This window comes from Rhinolophus sinicus, chromosome 3 (genome assembly GCF_057876585.1).
Source record: "Rhinolophus sinicus isolate RSI-liver-muscle chromosome 3, RSI-T2T, whole genome shotgun sequence".
Taxonomy (NCBI): domain Eukaryota; kingdom Metazoa; phylum Chordata; class Mammalia; order Chiroptera; family Rhinolophidae; genus Rhinolophus; species Rhinolophus sinicus.
This window is the reverse complement of record NC_142503.1, coordinates 50,060,001-50,080,279: the sequence shown is the minus strand read 5'-3', so window position 1 is coordinate 50,080,279 and position 20,279 is coordinate 50,060,001. Positions and strand designations below refer to the sequence as shown.

At 34.6% G+C, this 20,279-nt stretch overlaps 1 protein-coding gene across 2 annotated transcripts in view; it reads left to right on the top strand.

Annotated features, from left to right (window-relative positions):
• The window catches only part of AP3B1 (adaptor related protein complex 3 subunit beta 1), a 218,325-nt gene that overhangs the window by 182,593 nt on the left and 15,453 nt on the right, over window positions 1–20,279 (top strand). The window contains exons 23-26 of one of the 2 annotated variants that reach the window (XR_012495075.2): window positions 4,151–4,382; window positions 8,825–8,909; window positions 18,674–18,771; window positions 19,983–20,019. Coding sequence is in view for 1 of the 2 variants with exons in the window: in XM_019728166.3 (XP_019583725.3) it covers window positions 4,151–4,382; window positions 8,825–8,909; window positions 18,674–18,771 (415 nt within the window). In the remaining variant the exon portion in view is untranslated. The remainder of the gene's footprint in view (window positions 1–4,150; window positions 4,383–8,824; window positions 8,910–18,673; window positions 18,772–19,982; window positions 20,020–20,279) is intronic. The other variant, XM_019728166.3, reaches the window with a different exon arrangement.

Sequence of the window (20,279 nt, the reverse complement as noted above, 5' to 3'; positions counted from 1 at the left end):
TCTATAAATCTCTATAATCATTTAAAATAGTAAAATTGTCCTTTGAGTTCTGAAAGTGGATAAAATTATGTTTTATACATTGAACATAAAAATGGAGAATAAATGGGGAGACAGAAAATACATATAATAAATAAGAAAACTTACATATTATATATGTTTGTATATATATATATGCATATATATATATATATATATATATATATATATATATATGCATATATATATATACACACACACATAGTGTTAGTGAAGGTATTAAGTGGCTATGGAAACAGAAAAAGGAAGAGATGCAAATGGGTTAAGCCTTATCGAAAAGGTAACATTTGAGCAAAGATATATCAGAACTGGAGTATCTGGAATATCTGCAGAAAGTACACACAAGAAAGAGGGAACCAGTGCCAAGGGCCTGTGGTAGAAGCACTACTGGTGTGTGCAAAGAACAGCAAGGAAGTGAGGGTGGCTGGAGTGGAGACAGTCATGGGTTTAAGCGTAATAGGAAATGAAGTTAAAAGAAACACAGGGGGCCAGGCCATATGACGCCTTACAGGCCTTTATAAGAATTTTTGGCTTTTACTTTCAGTGAAATTGGGATCCATTGGAAGGTTTTGAACAGAGGGAAGATATAATACAACTTTGTCTCTGTACACAGTCCTTCATACAGTGGTTTGTACAACTTAATAAATGTTAGTTGGAAGTGAATTAATAAATTAAGGATTAGTACTTTGTATTTGAAATAGTGTTGCTCTTATTGGACAGGGAGCCCAAGAATACCTGATTCTTGGACAAGACCAACATTCCAAGATGCCCATGGGAGACATTGGATCAGAACAAAGAAAGGCAAAGTGGTACTTTATTATGAACACAGGCTTTGCTCTCTAACCCCAGTGTGGACCTCCTGTGAGCTAGGATAGTCACATCAAGGGCTCCTCTTTCTTATAGATGGTAGGTCTAAGTAACCTTGAACCAAAGCGAGCTCATAGGTTGAACCATATGAACCGCTAATTCAACTAATTGTTCTGACCTACAGAATTGATAGATCTATATGGTTCAACCTAATCAGAAGCTATGCCTGAGTCTCTGACCTCACCATTCCGTATCTACCAGGGCTTTAAGAAAAAGAAGCATGAGAGCACATTCTCCCATTGTAAGTTTATTCCCTGCTCCCCCAGTTAGTGTCCTGAAATGTGACTAATCCAGATCAGTAGTTGGGTGGGGGAATTAAACTACAGAAACCCAATTTGAACTAGCTTAAGTAAAAAAGGGAAATTACAGGAAGGAATGTTCGAGTACATATTTCACAGAAAACCAAACTTGAAGAAGAGTAGGATTTTGTCAGCTTCCAAGAACCATCCATATACAAACCAAATATACCAGCAGGTCTCTTTCTTTTATCTGTGCTTTTCTTTGAAATTTGCTTTATGTTTGGCTGAACAATATGTCAGGAATATGGCCACTGACATTAGAGTTTCAAATCTCAGAATTTTAGCCACTTGAGAGAGATTGGCTCAACTTCCCAGTTCCCAAATCTGTAAATCCCAGGAAAGGAACTCCTTGGGCCATGTGTCCATTTCTGAACAAGTTAACTGGGGCCAGGTCCTGAAGTGGCATGAGAAGGTGCCAGCTTCATCAAGAGCTGAATGTGGTAGGATTCCTAGAAGATGGTAGGGTGTGTTGAGCAGACAGTCCCATACGTAACCATTACAGGGTAAAACACTGGGGACAAAGCTCCCTCAAAAGACCCAACCCTTGTCTGAACCAGATGAAAGCAATCCTGAAACATTGAATTCTTATTCTTCTGTGTCATAAAACTCATTTGTATATAACATCTTTTTACCTATTATAATAAAAATGCAGAATTTTGAGACAAGGTAGAAAAACATATTTGGACCATATGACCCACAGTTAGATTGAGAAAGAGAATTAATAAATCAACTAAGACATGTTGATGCCTTCTAAGCACCTTTTGTGATATTTGGATTGCTAATTCCTGGCTGCTGGTAAACCCAACTCCTGCTTCTGTCCTGCTTTTCTTACTCTACACTTGCCTCTCTCTAACTTTCAACTTTACTTCCCCATATTATATGCGGCCCAAGCTTTTATGAGTTTTCATAGAGGTAAAACTGGCAACATCAACAAGGATTTAATGAAAACTATATCTCTTGAACAATGAAGAAAAACCTAAGATGCGATTACTCTCGCCAGTATGCTTATCATCTAATTAAAGGAATACATATAAGATACAGAGACATATAATTATCCATTTCAGGGCTTGTGTTTAAAATTGTTTGTCAGCCTCAGCGACATGGGACTTTATGGAAAAGGCTTTGCTGTGTAAATCTGTACACGTAATATGTATCTGTGCTTACATAAACTCTCACACACACGTTCTGTGTCTGTTCGCTTATTTTTATGATGCCCGCTGTATCTTTGAATGAATGCTCATTGCTAAGGATTGCTGTCTTGGGTTATGCTAATAAACCCCCAGGATTTGTAAAGGAAGTAGAACTTAGTGTGAGCATTGAAACAGAAGAGTTTGGAAAATAATTTTTATACAAGGAAAACAACCTAAGTTTAGAAGTGAAAGTGCTTTGAAAGCTTAACATGCTAAACTGTTGTTACCATCATCAAAAGGCCAAAGTAGGATGCATAGACCAGTTGCTTCATTACTTTATATAGCCAAAATTTAAAATTTACCCAGTTATTTATTATATTTTACAAATAAATTCTTACATACACTTTAAGATGATAATTTTAAATTGCCTACCCTTATAAGTTGAGCTTTTGGAGAAGGAATACTATACTTTAATGATGCTTAGAAGATACTGTTTATCATTTTGTATATATGATGTTTAACTCTTGGATTTTTGTTGATGAATTTAAATTGTTAATAAGTGTTTAATGTCATGTATCAGTGTCATAGTGAACATGTTGAATAGATTAGTATGTGCTCTCACAATTATAATAGAAAACCTAGTTTGGGAGAGCACAATGTTAAGGGAAAGTATCTTGATTATGTCTATTTGATTACAAATTGATTAGAAAAGCCTTGCCCATAATCAGGTCAAGCCACATGCAATGCTTTTAGAGGAGAGATAGCTACCACATGATTTTAGAATGCACTGTGTTTCTTCATTTAATATGCTGCCTCTGATTCTACTCGAGATTGAGGGGAGAATTTTACTAAAAGAGTCTGAAGTTCAATGGAAGGAAAAGCACATGATTAGCCAAGAAAATACTGGCTGGGAGGCAGGGGGATGGAATGAGGACTGTTTTGCTTTGCCAAATAATTGAATCATATTGTAGGCCTATAAGAAATAAAACAGTGTGGTACTAGATTAACAACCCAATCAATGCCCAAAAGTGTCTCCATGTACATAAATAATTAGAATGTTTGCATTTACAGAGTATTGAGGAAAGGCTAACATTAAATCACGCACAGAGTACTAGTTAAGTACTTAGAGAAGAATAAATATGGAGTCAATATAACTAAATTAGTTCCGCATGAATTAAAAAATTGGAACCATGATAGCTCTAGAAAAAAATGTAAGTGAATTGTTACCTGATCTCAAAGGAGGGACGATCTTTTTAATCATTAAAGCAAAGGAATAAACAACCTTAGAAGAGATCATATCTGCAGTTTACCGTGAAAGAAACTCAAGGTGAAAGAAGTCAGGGGGTCACAATTGGAAATGAAGGTACCAGATGTTCATTATTGGCAGATGGAACTATCTTATCGTTCAAAAGCCCAAGAAAATCAACTGACAAATTATTAAAACTAATAAGAAAATCAGCAAGATGTCCAAATATAGTGTACATAGGAAAAAAGCGAACAAAGTTTATAGACTTTTAAAAAGTGCATATATATAACAGATTATTCTCTTATTAGATATATGTTTCTTCAAAATATTTTCATATGTGCCTGCAGAGTACAGAAAAGTTTTTATACTGTTTTGAAGGCATTTACTTTACATTTTTATATAATTTCGAACTTAATATCTGTGTGTCGTGTCCTGTTAATATTGGTTATTGTGGTTTTTGTGATACTTGAGGGAAAACAGGAGTTAAATGTCATAAACTTCTGCATATTTTCTAAGAGAATTAATAACTATGTTCACTAATTCAATTTTTTCTTTTTACCAATGTGCTATAGGTCAATACTCCTCTCTTTGTACCAATGAAATCTCATGTGCTGCTTCATCGAATGAGTGGAAAAGGACTAGCTGCCCATTATTTCTTTCCAAGACAGTCTTGCGTTTTTGGTGATAAGATGGTCTCTATACAAATAACACTGAATAATACTACTGATCGAAAGATGGAAAATATCCACATAAAGGAAAAAAAACTTCCTACAGACATGCAAATGCACGTTTTTAATCCAATAGGTAAATATTCTCATTTAAAACTTTAACTGTATTTGATAATTTAATGTGTTCATTTTAAAGGTAAAAGCGAATATATATAATTTTATTGACAAATTAGCACACTGTTTGTTTTCCCTTTTTAAAGCAAATGTATCATACAAGATAAAAACGTTTCTTTGCCCGCTGTGCCTCAGATTCCAGGCTGATACCGTTACTGATGGAAGGATGGGTTTGAAGAATCGGAGTTGCCTCCCATTTTACCTGTCTGTCTCACCTTTCCCCTACTGCTCTTTCTGGTCATTGTCATTCCCTGAATGATATTAGTCTGCCTTTTTGAATATAGTACCTCCCCTATCTCCCCTTCCCCGTTTCCTTTCACACTCCACAAATTGAAAAGTGAGGGGAGCGAAGACTGAAACGATGTATACTATTCTGCTTGTCCTCCTTTCCACACATGCAGTATAGAATAGCTCATCGTATATTACTGGTATTTATAATGTGGTTTTTAAAAATATTTTTAATTTGTTGCCACCATTTAAAATCAAGATGTTTTTACTTAAAAAAAACACACACACCAGTCTCCCTTTTCTCAGAATAAAACACAAGATACGGCAGTGCTGGGTCTTTATTCCTACCTTCAGTGCAACCAGCTGAGGCTGAGCGGGCTGCCCCTAGATGGAGCTTGTGCTTTCCAGGTTACCTCCGTGCCCGTTACATGACAGTGTCTCACCAAGCTGTCATCCCTTTCCGTTCCTTAAGTATTGTACCAAAGGTACACCTTCTAAAAATTAAGTGTAAGAATTGTATGTTTTACATTTGAGTTTAAAATAGCGTAATAAGTAGAATATCTGTCTCTGTTCTTTCTGTTTTGTGTAAGTGGAGGCAGCCTTCAAGTTTTGTTGGGAGAAGCATCAGGCAAAATCTCAATTAAAAGTGCTACAAGGTTTCTGTCCTTGAGTCCTTTAAATGTTACCATCAGAAAGCTCCAGGTAGTTCCTTTTTACAGTACGATAGATGAGCAAAGCCTTTTGACCAGCACTGTGCCTTCGTACTCATTATTTCACAAAACTATTCTATTTTTCTTCATCTTCACTTGAGCTCCTTGACATTGTTGTATTCTCTCATTTTCATGTAAGGAAGTCATTTCAGTAAAGAAAGTCATTCTTTGTGTGATATTTTTACACAAAGGAACAATTTCTAATAGATGGAATATGGTACATTTTTTGTAAGTAACCAAAGTAAAGAAAAATAAAGTAAGGTGATTTCAGAACCTGCTTAATACCTTGTTTAAAAAAATAATAGGGTGGCGGTTAGTTCAGTTGGTTAGAGCACAGTGCTCTTAACAACATGGTTGCTGGTTCGGACCCCACCTGGGCCACTGTGAGCTGCGCCCTCCACAACTAGATTGAAACAACTGCTTGACTTGGAGCTGATGGGTCCTGGAAAAACATACTTAAAATAAATAAAAGTTTTTAAAAATAATAATTTGGTAATTAAGGCACCATTTAAAGAATACCAAGTGTCCTGATTTTTAATTATTCTGTGAAGTTAACATATTGCTAAGGAATTACAGAATATCCCATTTGTGTATGTTTTTGATTGCTTAAAATCCAGCCATTTTTAACTAGTTAAAAAATTAAGATGTGTCAAGCAGCTGATACATGAATTGTCTGAAGGTTGAAAATGTTATCCAAAGGTTAGAACAGAACAGTATTAACATTTCTTTGAGCTGTCATGAGTTGATGAGTTGACCTTTATTAGCCTATGTAGAAGAGAAGAAACAAATACAATAAATTTCATAGTATGGTGCTAGCACAGAAATAAAATATGATTGTATATATACCATTGCCTCAGTACTCATAGAAGGATTTTCTATTCTTGGGCATTTTGTTGACATTTATTAAATACTTTCATTTTGTTGACATTTATTAAATACTTTCAAGATACAGAATTCTTTCCCATGCAGTAAATATTTGTATGTAACACCTCCTAGCCTCTTTTATCAATAGATTGCAGTAGAGTTACAGACTATGGTGTATCTTACTTAGTCCTTCCAAAACTTAAGACTGCATGTTTTTGTAAAATAAGGAGGTAAGATAATTGTTTCATAAGCACATACACATATGTTAAGGAGTCCAGCAGCTTTCTCATTTGTCACCAGTTTATTTTCTTTTTGTCTATAATATGTGATGACTTTTGTCTGGATTTTGCCCTGCCTTTAGTGTGAAACTGGATTCCTTACAAGAATATTAGGAATAACGTGACATTTTCTCTAAAATGACCAAGTATATAAAGATTTAATACACACACACACACACACAGAATTAGCCTTACGCTCTCTGTACTATATTCAGTGACTTTATGTTAACAGTTGACAAGTTTGAGTTCAACTAAGATTTCACTGGTTGTTGTATGACCATTACATCAAAGTAGATGGCATCCTGTGTGATTTCCTTTTTCATTAGTAATTGTGTGGTATAATAGAGCCAGTGTTTTTCAGCCACTTATGTATAACCCTCTCATGTATATAGCAGTGATCCAGAGCAGTAGCCAAATATAAACACCTGATTGAGTGTACTTTCCCAATGTAGTAGGCTTCAAAGATAATAAAAATCCATTATATGACTAATTTTATGCTGATCACTTTGCTCTTGAAGCATTCATATAATAAAATATGCCATTGATCATACGCTGTTCTCTAGAAGAGGCAGGGCACTAAGCTCACATTTAATTATCTTAAGACTGAAGATGATACCAAACTATGTCAAAGAATGCTATCAAGAGTTAATCATGAGAACTGTCACTTTGTCAAATGAAATACAAGGGTACATGATGTAGAGAGATCTAAATCGTGAATGCCATCATGTTATGGAGATGACAGCATTTACGACCAGTGTGGCATTTGGCTACAAACAAAACCAAATCCCAATATATTTATGGCACAGAAGAAAGCATTCACTAAAGAAATAGCCTTGAGCAGTGTAACTGACAGAGCTATGAACTGATAAGGTATAGCTTAAAAAGTATGCAAAAAATATCATCATACTTTTTTGTTTGACTCACAGAGTAATTATTTACATTAAAGACTGTTTGCCAAAGATTTAGGCAGCAAGTCTTCTGGCAATTGCGTAGCATCCTGGTAAATGTTAGGTTTATAAACAAATGAAATACAAACTGGAAAAATCACCTTACATACCACTAAGCAAACCAGTAACATTTAATCAGCATCAAACAAGTACCCTCTTATAATGCCCAATCTTCATTGAGCCCATAAGACATAAACATACTTCTTGATATATTAAGCTTACTGATATATTCTTTTGTACCATCTGTATCATCATCTCTGTCATGGTTAGTATTAAATGGCAAATCATACTCCCAAAAAGCCCTAGGCTAGTCGCAGCCTACTGGATTAGAGTGTTTGCTAACATAAACCACATCTAATAAGATATATAAAGAGCAAAGCTAAATATAAAGCTACTGCACAGTATGACCACAGTCACACTGAAGATTTTTAGCAAAGTGTAAATCAAATGTGGATGGTTTCTATTTAAATAATATAATATATACATTTAAATAATATAATATATTTCTATTTATGCAACATACATACGTATTTATACTAAATAGGTATATGTTTACGATCCCCTATTATTCTAATGTACAGCCAAACTTAGGACTCACAAACAGAATAAAATTTTGTTATTGTTTGTCTTAAGTTTTATCATTGTCAACTGAAAAACACCAGTGTTATATGTATATTGGTAGTTATTTCCCATACTTGGTTAGTTGATGAAGCTTTAGAAATTTCAAATCTATAAAATAATCATTTTATTATTTGTTTTTTCAAGATAATCTAATCTGTTACTAAAATTTTCTCTCAGTAATTCTTTGAGTAATACAATTAGACTTATCGTTTTGGTTTCTATAAGATCAGTAGTCTTGGTTAATTTCTGAATACAACAAATTTATTTCTTCCAGCTTTGCTTTAATTCACATTTTTAAATTTTGGATTTTTTTTCAGTGGAAATTTGTGTAAAATTTACTTTTTATATCTAGATAAATATTTCATAGTTTTAAGTACATGATTTCTTAAAAGCACCCAGAGTTCATTACAGTTGTTCCACACAGGATTAAATTTGTTTCCTCTCACCTTCAGTGCCTATAAAGACAATATTGTAAAACGTTAAATTCTCAGGATGAGATACATTTCTGAAACAAATAGATAATGTGTTCATTGAAATATGTGCAGAGTTAAGTTGTGAAAAAGAAAGCTTTCAAGCAGAATAGTGAAATTACATTATAATTTGCTTTAATATTCTTAGTTTGAAAGTGTTCTTATAAGCTATCATTAAATTTGACTATTTTAACCAAACTACAAACATTACATAAGTGTTCAGTGTTTAGTTTGCCCCTTTTTCACATCCTCCGTGTATTCATGTCTAAATTATCTAATTTCCTAGAATCTCTTGAGCCTGAGGGATCCATTACTGTTTCAATGGGTATTGACTTTTGTGATTCCATTCAGACTGCCAGTTTCCAGTTGTGGTAAGTTCAGTTGTTTTTCTATATTTTATATTACCTGTAAAGGATAGCAAATAAAAACTATGCTTTCAGCAGCTTTTTTTCTTTGAGAGACAAAACATTTAAACAAATGTGCTTTTCTTTGGCAATGGTTATACTGCCATGGAATAGTTGTACAAATTGTATCCAGTATATGTATGTGTAGTATTTGTTACCCAGCTAGCCATTAAGTCTGCCATATGTGATTGAAATTCATAGTTTGTCGGTCAAAGTAAGAAGCTACTGCTAAATAATATTTTTACTTCTCTTAACTCTATAGTTTTTGAAAATTCAGGAGAAAATTCATGAGGAAAAATCAGGAGAAATAAAAATCTTTAATAATATTGAATATCTTTTGAAACATCTTATATGTTATCTTAAGCCTCTTATGTGGAGAATTACTGATTCTGTCAGTGCCTAAAACCCATACATTTTTCCCTTTTTACTTTCATTTACAAACTGCTTTTGATAAAATTCTAAAGAGAACATTTGGCAAAAGTTTCATAGGTGAATATCATTCAAAGGAACTTTCCCTAGGTTTGGGTTTTGTCGTTGTTAATTGTTTTTATATAATGTTTTATACATTTCTAATGAAATCCAGAAACTATTAGCAATTAGTACAAAGCTTGTATTCATGCATCTTTAAGAATTATTTTCTAACTCTTTTATATTTTTCTGATGTAGAATATGATTTGTCATTTTGAAGTTGCTTTGTTTTTATTCTAAAATGAATCAAGACATTTTATTTAAATTTTAACTAGCTTAAAGCAAAATTTGTTCTGATAAAAATCTCCCAAGTCTGGAAATTGACATTTTTAAATAACTTTCTAGGTTAAGTATAGTCCACCTTTCTTTTTCATATACCTTTTCAGTGTACCAGTCATTCAGGCCTCATATTGTGCCATGTATTGCTGAGGACCTGCGATGATGAATATAAGCAATGTAGCATGACACATTGATTTTATGCAGATCATCACCTTTATGTTTTGGGAGGTCTACTATATTAGTGATATATAAAAACTGATTACTTTTCCCAACATTGCCTAGTAATTGTTTATTATTTTTCTATTAGACAAACAACACAGATCAATATTACTGAGCACAAGACTATGAGTAACATCACTCTAAATAGATTTGCCTCCAACACCAGAGGTATATTCATTTTAATGATTTCGACAATGTGAGCCCAATGACAAAGCTCATGTAGCAAGTTAGGGCAAAATTACAAACTGAAAAAATTCTTCTTATCAGTTTATCTACAGAACCTTTTACATTTCTCTGTAATGAGGGGTTTTATTTAATATATTTTCATTACAAAGATTTCCTCTGTAGTCCTTTTACAAGATTTGCATTTTGTCTTTCACAATTAACTAAGTCTCTTTAGAGATAAATATGTAGGTGGTGTTTGATTTTGATCTTACCTTGGGAAGTTTATATGAACAGTTTTTTCTCAATTCCTCTTAAACTAATTTTAGGAAAATGATGAATGTAACTTACAAAGAAAATAACCTTAGCTATTATAAGCATTTATATTAATATGTTTTGCTGTTGTGAACGTATGAATTATTTTAGATTTTATTAAGCACATAAGCATATTAGATCAAAAATTATTTTGTGTGTGTTCCAAAAAGAACACTTTGTCTTGCATCAAATGTAATTGATCCTGAAGCAGTGTAATCACAATTACTCACTTTCTTAATTGGCCTGCCCAAAATCAGAAAATGGAAACCGATCGACAGTGTTTAAATCAATAGCTTCATAGTAGTGCTAGAGGGGGCAGGGAGATAGTGGTAATGGGTAGATCAATCGGTCTTAGATGCCAATCACTGACTGTGCCTTTTGCATAGTAAACAGCACTTTTTACTTAGTGATGTGCTGTATTAGTCTTGCTAGTTCGATAAAAAGAGGGGAAAAGCAAGAATGGCTGATACTGAATTTTTTTCCTCGAAATGCATTACTACAAATCAATACATAAAATTATGGGTAATAAAAGCATATATGATAAGAGGCCCTCAGAAATGCTGAGAACATGGACTATACGCCTTTCAGGTATACTTCTATTTACTAAAAGTAAAGGAACAAGAGTAAAATGATTTCCACTTTAGCCTCCAGATTAATTCTAAATCATTATAGTTATATGATACATGTAAATAGATAGATAGACAGATAGTACTATTATAAGTAGCTCCATAGTTATATGCATACTTGATAAATGTTTCCTATTTTTGCTTTGCATTTTAAATGGTCATCAAATTAAGTTCTTGATTAAATTTATTAAAATTGAAAATGTGTATAATATACAGAAATTTGTCTCTAAAAGTAGATACAGTGCATAAACAGGTCTCATCCTTATGATCAGATATCACTGTGTTAACTAGTATGAAAATAATACGGCTTGGCTGAAGTTAGGGGCTGAGCATTAGCATCCACCCTTCTTCTTACCCAAAATCCATTAAAAAGACAGAAAATACATTCTTCAAAAGAGAATGAACACTAAAAAAAAAAAGAAAGAAAGAAAGAATGCCATTAGCTGACTAGAAATTGTGAAGAATTATTGGCAGTTAGAAAGCAAATGGAAGCAGATAAACAATAACAGAGAAAGTAAAAACCACAGAGCAAAACACTCATGGGAGAAAATTACTACACTTGTAACAACAAACCTGGCAGAATGTCAAGCACAATGTGAATAAATGAAAAAGAAAAGTTAAGATAAGACAGTCATCGGGGAATTAAAGAACTGCTTCCAACCTCCAGTTCTCCAACCTCACCCTAGCCGCAGGCAACATACACATTTCATCGGAGACCTGAGAAGTACACAGTAAAGAAAGTGAACTACTTGCCAGAAAGGACTTTTGGTGTGGATGTGAGTCTAAGAGAACGGCAGCATTTGAGTTTGTGGGAAGGAGGCAGGGTAGTTAGCGATGAGATGAAATGCAGTTGCATCCAGCAGAGTAATATTCTTAAACCCTCTACCAAGAAGGGTAAAGCTAACGTTGCATCTGTGCGGAGAACTAAGGCCGTGCCTGCTGCCTTCCAACTTCAAGTCCATGCAACCAGTGAAAACTTAAAACTCCCTTACAACTCGAGTCAGCCCACCAGGCGAGAGGAGACTCATAGGAATAACACTCACATGTGTCAAGCAGTTACAGTGTGCTGGGCGCTGTTCTAAACACTTGCATTATATTTGTTAGTTTATTTAATTCTTTCATAAAACAGTTCTTTTTAAGCAGTTACAGTATGCTAGGCATTGTTCCAAAAACTTATGTTGTATGTTAATCTAATTGTTTATAAAACGATCCTATAAATATTATTATTATCCCTTTTTTAAAGGTGAGTAAACTGAGGCATAGGAAGATTAAGAAAATTGTCTAAAATCTCATAGTTCATAGGTAGCCGAACTTGCTGTGTGTGTTAATTAAGCCTAGTCCTTCATTATAAATGGACAACTTGGAATGGCCAGACTTCTGAGCGAAAGCATCAGTTTGAAAGGGAAGGCTCAAGATGACAACAAAGACTCGCTGGCCGTAAAAGGAGCAGACAGTTTGAGAAAGAGAAGAGATATCTTTAAAAATTATACCTAATATCTGATTCGAGAAAACACTACCTCCATAAACCAAGAATACATTGCTTGCTTTGAAAAAGGAGCAATTAGAAGAATGTAAATGTATTCTTGGAGATTTAAAAACATAATGCGAAAAGCAATGCAGTAGAGGCCTAATAGAAGGGACACAGATGCATGCTGACTTAGTGTTCTGGAAGAGGGAGTCAGTGAAAGCAACTGGAATAGAAAGTAAAAAGACAGATATAGAAAATGGAAAGAAAAGTTCAAAGAATCAATTTACCTAATAAGAGATCTAGAAGGAGAAAAGAGACAGTGGAAGGGAGAAATAATTAAAGAAATAAATTATAGAGAAAATGTTACCAAGCAAAAAAAATGCATAAGCCTTCAACTTGAAAGGACCCATCAGAGGCCAAACACAATGAATGGGAATGACTGTCAAAGAGACCACATCGTGGTGAGATTTTTAGTAATGGAGAAAACCATTCTAGTGTCTTCCAGAGGGGAGAAAAAAGCAGCTTACCTAAAAATGTAAATGGAATCAGATTTCTCATCAATTCTGGTGGCCAGAAGGCAAAGGATATGACCTTTAAATTTTTGAGGAAACCAAATAGAAATTTTTTAGACAGATTGCACTAGTTTACCACCCACAGACCTTTTCTTGACAGGATTACACAAAGATACATTGTCGTACAATTTTTTTTTTTAAATCTGAGACCTAGAAAAACATAGAATAAAAACAAAAAGTAGTGCATAAAGAACTCTACCTGTAAAATCTATCAATGTGTAAAAATCGTTGTTCACACGTAATGTAAAAACTACATTTTAATAATAAACGAACCAAAATGCTAATATGGACAAGTGGGAGAAGGGATGGTGGTGATCTTGTCGTGTTTGGCAAGAGGATTGATTGAGAAGTTTAAATAGGGTTTAGAAAGCTAAAGCTAACCACTAACATCGAAATATGATGTATTATAAGCTCCAGATGACAGAGGCAAGAAGGAGTGATTAAAATTTGATAGTTGAACAAAGGGGAGGAGAAAAGGCATGTAAATAGAAAAAATAAGATGGCTGGAAGGGGCCACACATACCACACGTACTGATTATCATGATTTATGTCAGTAAGTTAAATTCCACTTATATTAAACATGTAAAAAACAAAACTCATATGCTATTTATAAGAACCCCACCTAAAAGAGAATGGCACAGAAAAATTGAGACTAGAAAGATAAAGTGTGTGTGTGTGTGTGTGTGTGTGTGTGTGTGTGTGTGTATTATCAGGAAGATGATAAAACAGGGCAGTACTAACACTAGAAAAATAAAAAAGCATTTCTGATTTTTTTAAAAATTTCTATTCATTGCAATCTTCCACAAAAAACATAACAATTATAAACTTTGCGACAACATAGATTTGTAATATATAAAGCAGGAACTAATAAAATGCTAAGAGAAATTGACAGAGCTATGATCGCAGTATATTGTAATACACACATCAGAAATTGACAACTCAAAGAGCAAGATAGGATGGATAGATAGATAGATAGATAGATAGATAGATAGATAGATAGATAATTAAGATAGACATATAGCTAGATATAAACACACAAACAAAAAATTTCAATAATTCAATTATTAAGCTTGATCTAAGATCTAAGATATATGTGTGTTTCCAAAGAATTCCTTGTTTCCTGAGTACAAAAAAATACACATTTTCTAAGTGATACATACGATGTACCAAAAATATAAATATAAGCTATGAGCTAATATGAGTAAAGAAAAAAGATACATAAGAAAGATTAGAAAAGGCAATAAAACCGAGATCTTCTAAATTATAAAATAATAATATGTACAATTCTATATTAATAGGAATATTCAGATGAAATGGTTTTCTAGAAAAACAAAACTTTCCCAGAAATCCCCAACATATTTCTGTTTATGCATCACTGGTCATCACTGGGTCACTTGATCACTCCTAGCTAACAAGAGAGAGGCTGAGAGATACAGTGTTTCAGTTGGTCACTTTGTTTCCCTGAACAAAATCAGGATTATCTCAGTAAAGAAGAAAAACAGATATTAAGTAAGCAACAAGTTGTGTCTTCCACAGCAGTGTTTCAATTTTATTGCATTTGCCTCATAAGACCCTTTTGGATGAACTTACATCCTTTGTGTTTCATACATAATTACATGGTAACCATTTCAGCAACTGCAGAAGACAGAAAAAGGCATTAGCCAAAAGCAACAAAAGCGAAATATATCCAGTCAAAGTGGAGTCATGTATAAGTCTCTAACATGTTGCTCCTTGCTAATAGTGGCATTTCAAGGTCACCTCCCCTCCCCAACTTGAACGTAGATTTTCACATATGCCATGGAAGACAAATCTTTCCCGTCTTTCTCCACTCTCGCAGCCCTCTCCTTGGGCATCAGTGCTATATAACTAGCTTTCATCAGGGGAGTAAATGGCATCCTTCAAGAATGTTAGGAAGGAGATGGCTGATCATTTCATCTGGAATTAAAAAGAAAACACAAGGAAAAATATGTAGTATATATAATTTAACCCAGTGGACCTCTAACTTTTTAATTGTGTACACCTATTAGTAAAGTATTTCTACCATGTACTCCTTATATGTGTAAATTTATTTTTCAATGATATGTGTGTGTGTGTCTCACTGTGCTAACATGTATATACTAAAAGATATACAGGGAAAATAGGTCTTCAAAAGGATTGAGAAAAAAATAGTAGGTATTTTCCCTCAATGGATTTGCTCTCTCAGTGGAGACCTTTGTGCTTTCCACTTTGGAGAACCTTGAGCTATCCAGTCATTTGAAGTGGGAACTTTATATTTAACACTAAATTAGTTCATTATTTATTTATTTATTTCGTGCACATAGGGATGCCTCTCCGTTTGCTCCTTCATCAGCTTTTACATGTTTCTCTTAATGTGACCTCGCCTCCTACTACATCAGGCCTGGTCTCATCCTTCAAGTGTCGGACCCGCAACACTTCTTTGTCTTAACCACTCCTCTGTTGTTTTCAGGAGTCTCCTACACCATTCCAGGGCTCTGCCATTCACCTCATTCTGGTGCTCTTAACCCCAACCTCATTTACTTCCTCTTAAGACTTTGCTCTATTACTTATTTCTTTGTTTCTTCCTCTTCACTGGCTCTTTCTCCTCAGCTTTTAAACATGCCCAGGTTTCTTTAAGCATTGCTTTTGTGTGTGTGTGTGTGTGTGTGTGTGTGTGTGTGTGTGTTTGCCTCTGCAACCTCATGAAGCTTTCTTCTACCGCTGTCTGTCCCATCTTTCACTGCCAGTCTTCCCATTCACTTCTCCAATCTGAACTGCCTGGCTAAGGTCAGCAGTTACTCTTGCTTCTCTTTATTCCTCCCCGCAGGGTCTGACACACACACCCTTTTCTCCCTCTCCACTCTTCCGCAGTCTCTTCTACAAGTGGCACTTCTTCCACTTCTCCTTAAATGCAGGTCTTCCCCAGGTTTCCACCTTACTGTTTTTCCTTGTGTATTTTCTTTTCCAGTGTGATCTTACCTACTTGTAACGCTTCAGCTGTAACCTGTACCACTCTGATTACTTCCAAACTCTGACCTCTTTCCTGATTCTTGATTTGTGTTTCCGGTGATCTGCTAAATACCTCTTCCCAGGTGACTCAGTGTACCCAAAATATAACGTGGTTAAAGTCAAATTATTTTTGTTTAAGCCTCGAAACTCCTTTTCTTCAGAAGTCATCCTTTCAGTTCTTCACATTAGAAAGTTCAAAGTGTCTTTCTCCTCCATCACTAGATCTGTCCCTTTTAGCTCTAAAATACCCCCATCTTCCATATTCTCGGTGCTGCCCACCCTAGGGGTATATAGTGCAATATATATGTATATACACCGGACCTTGGAGTAGGACAGACCTGGGTTCAAATCCCAGTGCTGCCACTTACTATGTGACCTTGGGCATGTTGTTTAACTTACCCATAAATTGGTGGGTAACAGAAGCTACCTGTTAGGATCATTGTTAGGATTTACTAAGTAAACACACAGTCAATGCTAAAACCTCTGCCTAGACTAAGTTAGATTCCTAATTGATCTACCTGCCTCGTTTTCAGCTCTTCTCCACCTTGTACATTGCCACCGGAGTTTCTAAAATACAAATGGGATCATTTATTTTCCCGTATCAAAAGTCTCTGGTAGTTTCCTGTTGCTCCAAGAAACATTGAAACACCTTTGTCTTAGTTGTATGAGTGAGGTAGTCATATACTTGGTCATATAAATCAGGACACTGTGGAGGGAAAGGAGACATCAACGGAACAGATCCCAGGACAGCAGCCATAAAGTGGGACGGTCCTGGGAAAGCTGAGACAAATGGTCATGCTGTGTATCACATTCTTTACAGTGTTCCCACACCCTTGTCTCTTGACACACAACACTGCTCACCATTCCCAAAACATGGGTCTAGAATGTCTAGAATGGCCCTTTCCCTCCTCTTAGAAGGAAACTTTACCTCACTCCTGCAGAATTAATCAGCCCCTCTTTCATGGACTATATATAACACTTTCCACATATCTCTAATGTAGCGCTTACCATTCTATTATAAATGTAATTGAACTCTTTCTTTCTCTCACTAGACTTGTGAACTTCAGAGTTCAATCTCACTTGGTCTTTAAATCCCCGAATACTTGCATAGTACATGGGATCAAGTTTGTGTTCAGGAAATGTTTATTGAATTAATAAATAAACTAGATTTATTGGTCTGCCTTGGACAATCCACATGTGAATAATTCAGAACATTCTCTTTTTTTCAGTCTAGTCTTTACTCCATGAACAATATAAGGCAGCTTACAAGAATACAATATGTAATAGCATAAAATCAAAGTGGGTATCTTTTCTTTCTTCAGTATTACATTGTTTGTCCCTATCCCACCTTTCAATAAAGTAATTGGGTTTTTTGTTTGTTTATTTTTTAACCTAATGTTCAGTATTTCTTCCCACAATTCCCATTTCTCTAGCTGCTTTCCCACTGGCCATGAGATCCAGTTCTAACACAAAAGTAGAATTCCTTCTGTGGGACCTTCAGGAAAGCTTTTGCTTTCCTGATACAAAAGAACAAATTTGGATGGCTCGGTTCTTCACTACTCTCCCGTCACTCTTCCTTCTTCAATGGACTATGAAAGTAGTACCTGGCGAGGTAGCAGCCATCTGGCAATTATGGTGATTAAACATAACACACTAGGGATGGTGGAGTTGAAAGCCAGAGAGACCTGGGTCCCGAACAGCATCGTTAATAGCCTTTGACTGATAACTCCATGACTGGTTGTATACTAAACAATAAGCACCTGTTTCTCAAGAAATTGTTAATTGGATTTTCTACTTATTTGCATCCAAACACATTCCTGACTGATATACTCATCAGCCTACCTTCAAACATGTAACTTAAAAATTTTAAAGCAGTTTTAGTCATTTTGTATAAAGAGTAGTATCATAAGATATAAATGAAAGAAATGCACTCTGTGTTGTTTTTCTAGCTGATACAAGTACAAAGTTGCCTTTCTTAAATTTTTCATATCCTGTCCTCGGAAATAACTTTCACCACATATTGATCAGTAATGTCAGTAAATAACACTACTAGAAAATAAGGGTTTTTGTTTTAAGGAAGCAAGTTTGCAGATGAGGTATTGTTTTATTAGTACATATCTAAACACAGTATGGGCCTGCATTTTATTTATTTATATTTTATGCTATCACATATTACTGTAACTAATCTAATATTTTAAAACAGAGATCTTAACCATTTAAGACTAAAGCATTCCATTTTCTACACTTGAAGCATAGAAGGTAAAGATAAAACATTATTTCTCTGTCAGCTGTGTGAAGTATTCCTCTGGTGGTAGTAGATACATACCCGTGCTGCTTCACCTGTTTTTAAAAGTTCTGTGTCAAATGGTGTACTACTATAACTGCATATGTTTATTTTTTTTAAAAAATGTTTTCCAATTGAGGTAAGAGATGTATTTCTCTGTAAATAATATTGAGAAATTTTTCAAGCCTTTTTAGCTGTGATATTTAAGCGAAGAAGAAGTTGTCCTTTCTATGCTGGCATATGCTTTAATTGCATCTATGTGAACTGCACAGTGTTAAGAAGAATGTTTGTTTATTAAGCATTTAGTCAGCTTTCATGTATTTTTTCCTTAGTACCAAGGATGAGTGCTTCAGTGTTAATATTCAGCCACCTGTTGGAGAGCTGCTTTTACCTGTGGCCATGTCAGAGAAAGATTTTAAGAAAGAGCAAGGTGAGAGATTACTACAATTTACTAGAAACTGACATCTCAAATATGTGCTCATTCTTCTGGCTGGTCTCTAAAATAAATTATTATATATACATAGCTGTTAACAGATGTCTGTACAATATTCTAATTTTTGCTAATGCTTTGCTTTTAAAAAATAACCTTTAAAGTACGTTGTTTGTCTACATTCCTGGCATACCTGAAAATTGATTAATATATCTTTAAAGTAATAAATTGATTTTTAATTAACTTTGATTCTGGGAGTTGTGGTTTGTCAACCTAATGTTGTACTTACGTGTTTTGTATAAGTGAAAATGTCAGGTATTTGGGGTTTAACCAAAGTCCTATCACTATAAATACTGTATTTCTGTTTTTTTCTTTCATTATGGTACTGTTTTTCATGTCTTACTGATAGATTTTTCCCTGAACACTTTAGAGTGCGTTACCCTTCATAATAAAGTCCTAATTATAGCATTAAAGTAACCCTTATTTTCTTTTGGCTTAATTCTATGTTAAAGAAAGGCTATGTGTCAGAGCCAAAACATTTTAAAATATGCACCTAAAAAGAAAATATTTTCAACAGAATAAAAGTATTAATAACTTGTGCTTGCCCCAGAGTCAAGCATGCTTTCTAATAAAAATAATTTATTTTCCTATGAATAAGGGAAAATAACGGTCTGAATTTACGTGTTTAACCAAGGATAGCATTTATAAAATGAGGGCATATTTAAATGGTATAGTCAGCAATTTTTAAAAGTTTATGGAAACCTAGGCTATTTTTTCCCCTGGAAAGGGTTATCAAACATAGATCCTTTCATCTCGAGGTCATTAATTTCCATCTGTCAAGCTTCCAGAAAGTACTAGGCACATACAAATATCTACACCTAAGGAGAAGGCCATGCTTCCTGGTACTCCATCATTGTAGTGCCAAAGATTTTTATACTGTAAGCCTTTGCAATCCACATTGTCAAAAAGACCTGTTGTAGACAACTCTCACAAGGAATATCTCATGTAAGACTGTAAGTAAATAGTAATTTTTTTTATTCTTCTGCCTTATTTTTAAGTGACAAAAAAGAATGACTCTGTTCCTCTTTGCATTTGCTCTTCTTGGAAGTTGATTATTGCTATAGAAGAAAGTCATCTTTGTGATTTTATTTTTCTGTTGACAAATTGAATTGATTCTTACATTTGCTATTCTTACCCTTTGCTGGCTAAAGCCTGCCTCTCTGCTTTACACCTGCTCAGCAAACCAAGGTGAGTGGCACACAAATGACTGAATACGCTTGGGCACATTTATTGTGAAGGGGATACGCCTTTTTTTGAAAAGTACAGCTACAGTACAGCTAAAGCAGTAGATTATCATATACGCTTTCTCTCCCTCAGCTTTGGTTTAGAATACTTGATATTTTGATCAAGTTTTTTGTGCTCTGCTGTGACTGAGGGGTTTTTTCCTGACTAGCCATACAGAACCGTAAGCGCATACGAGAGGTGCGCTTAGAGAGCAGCTGTGGTCC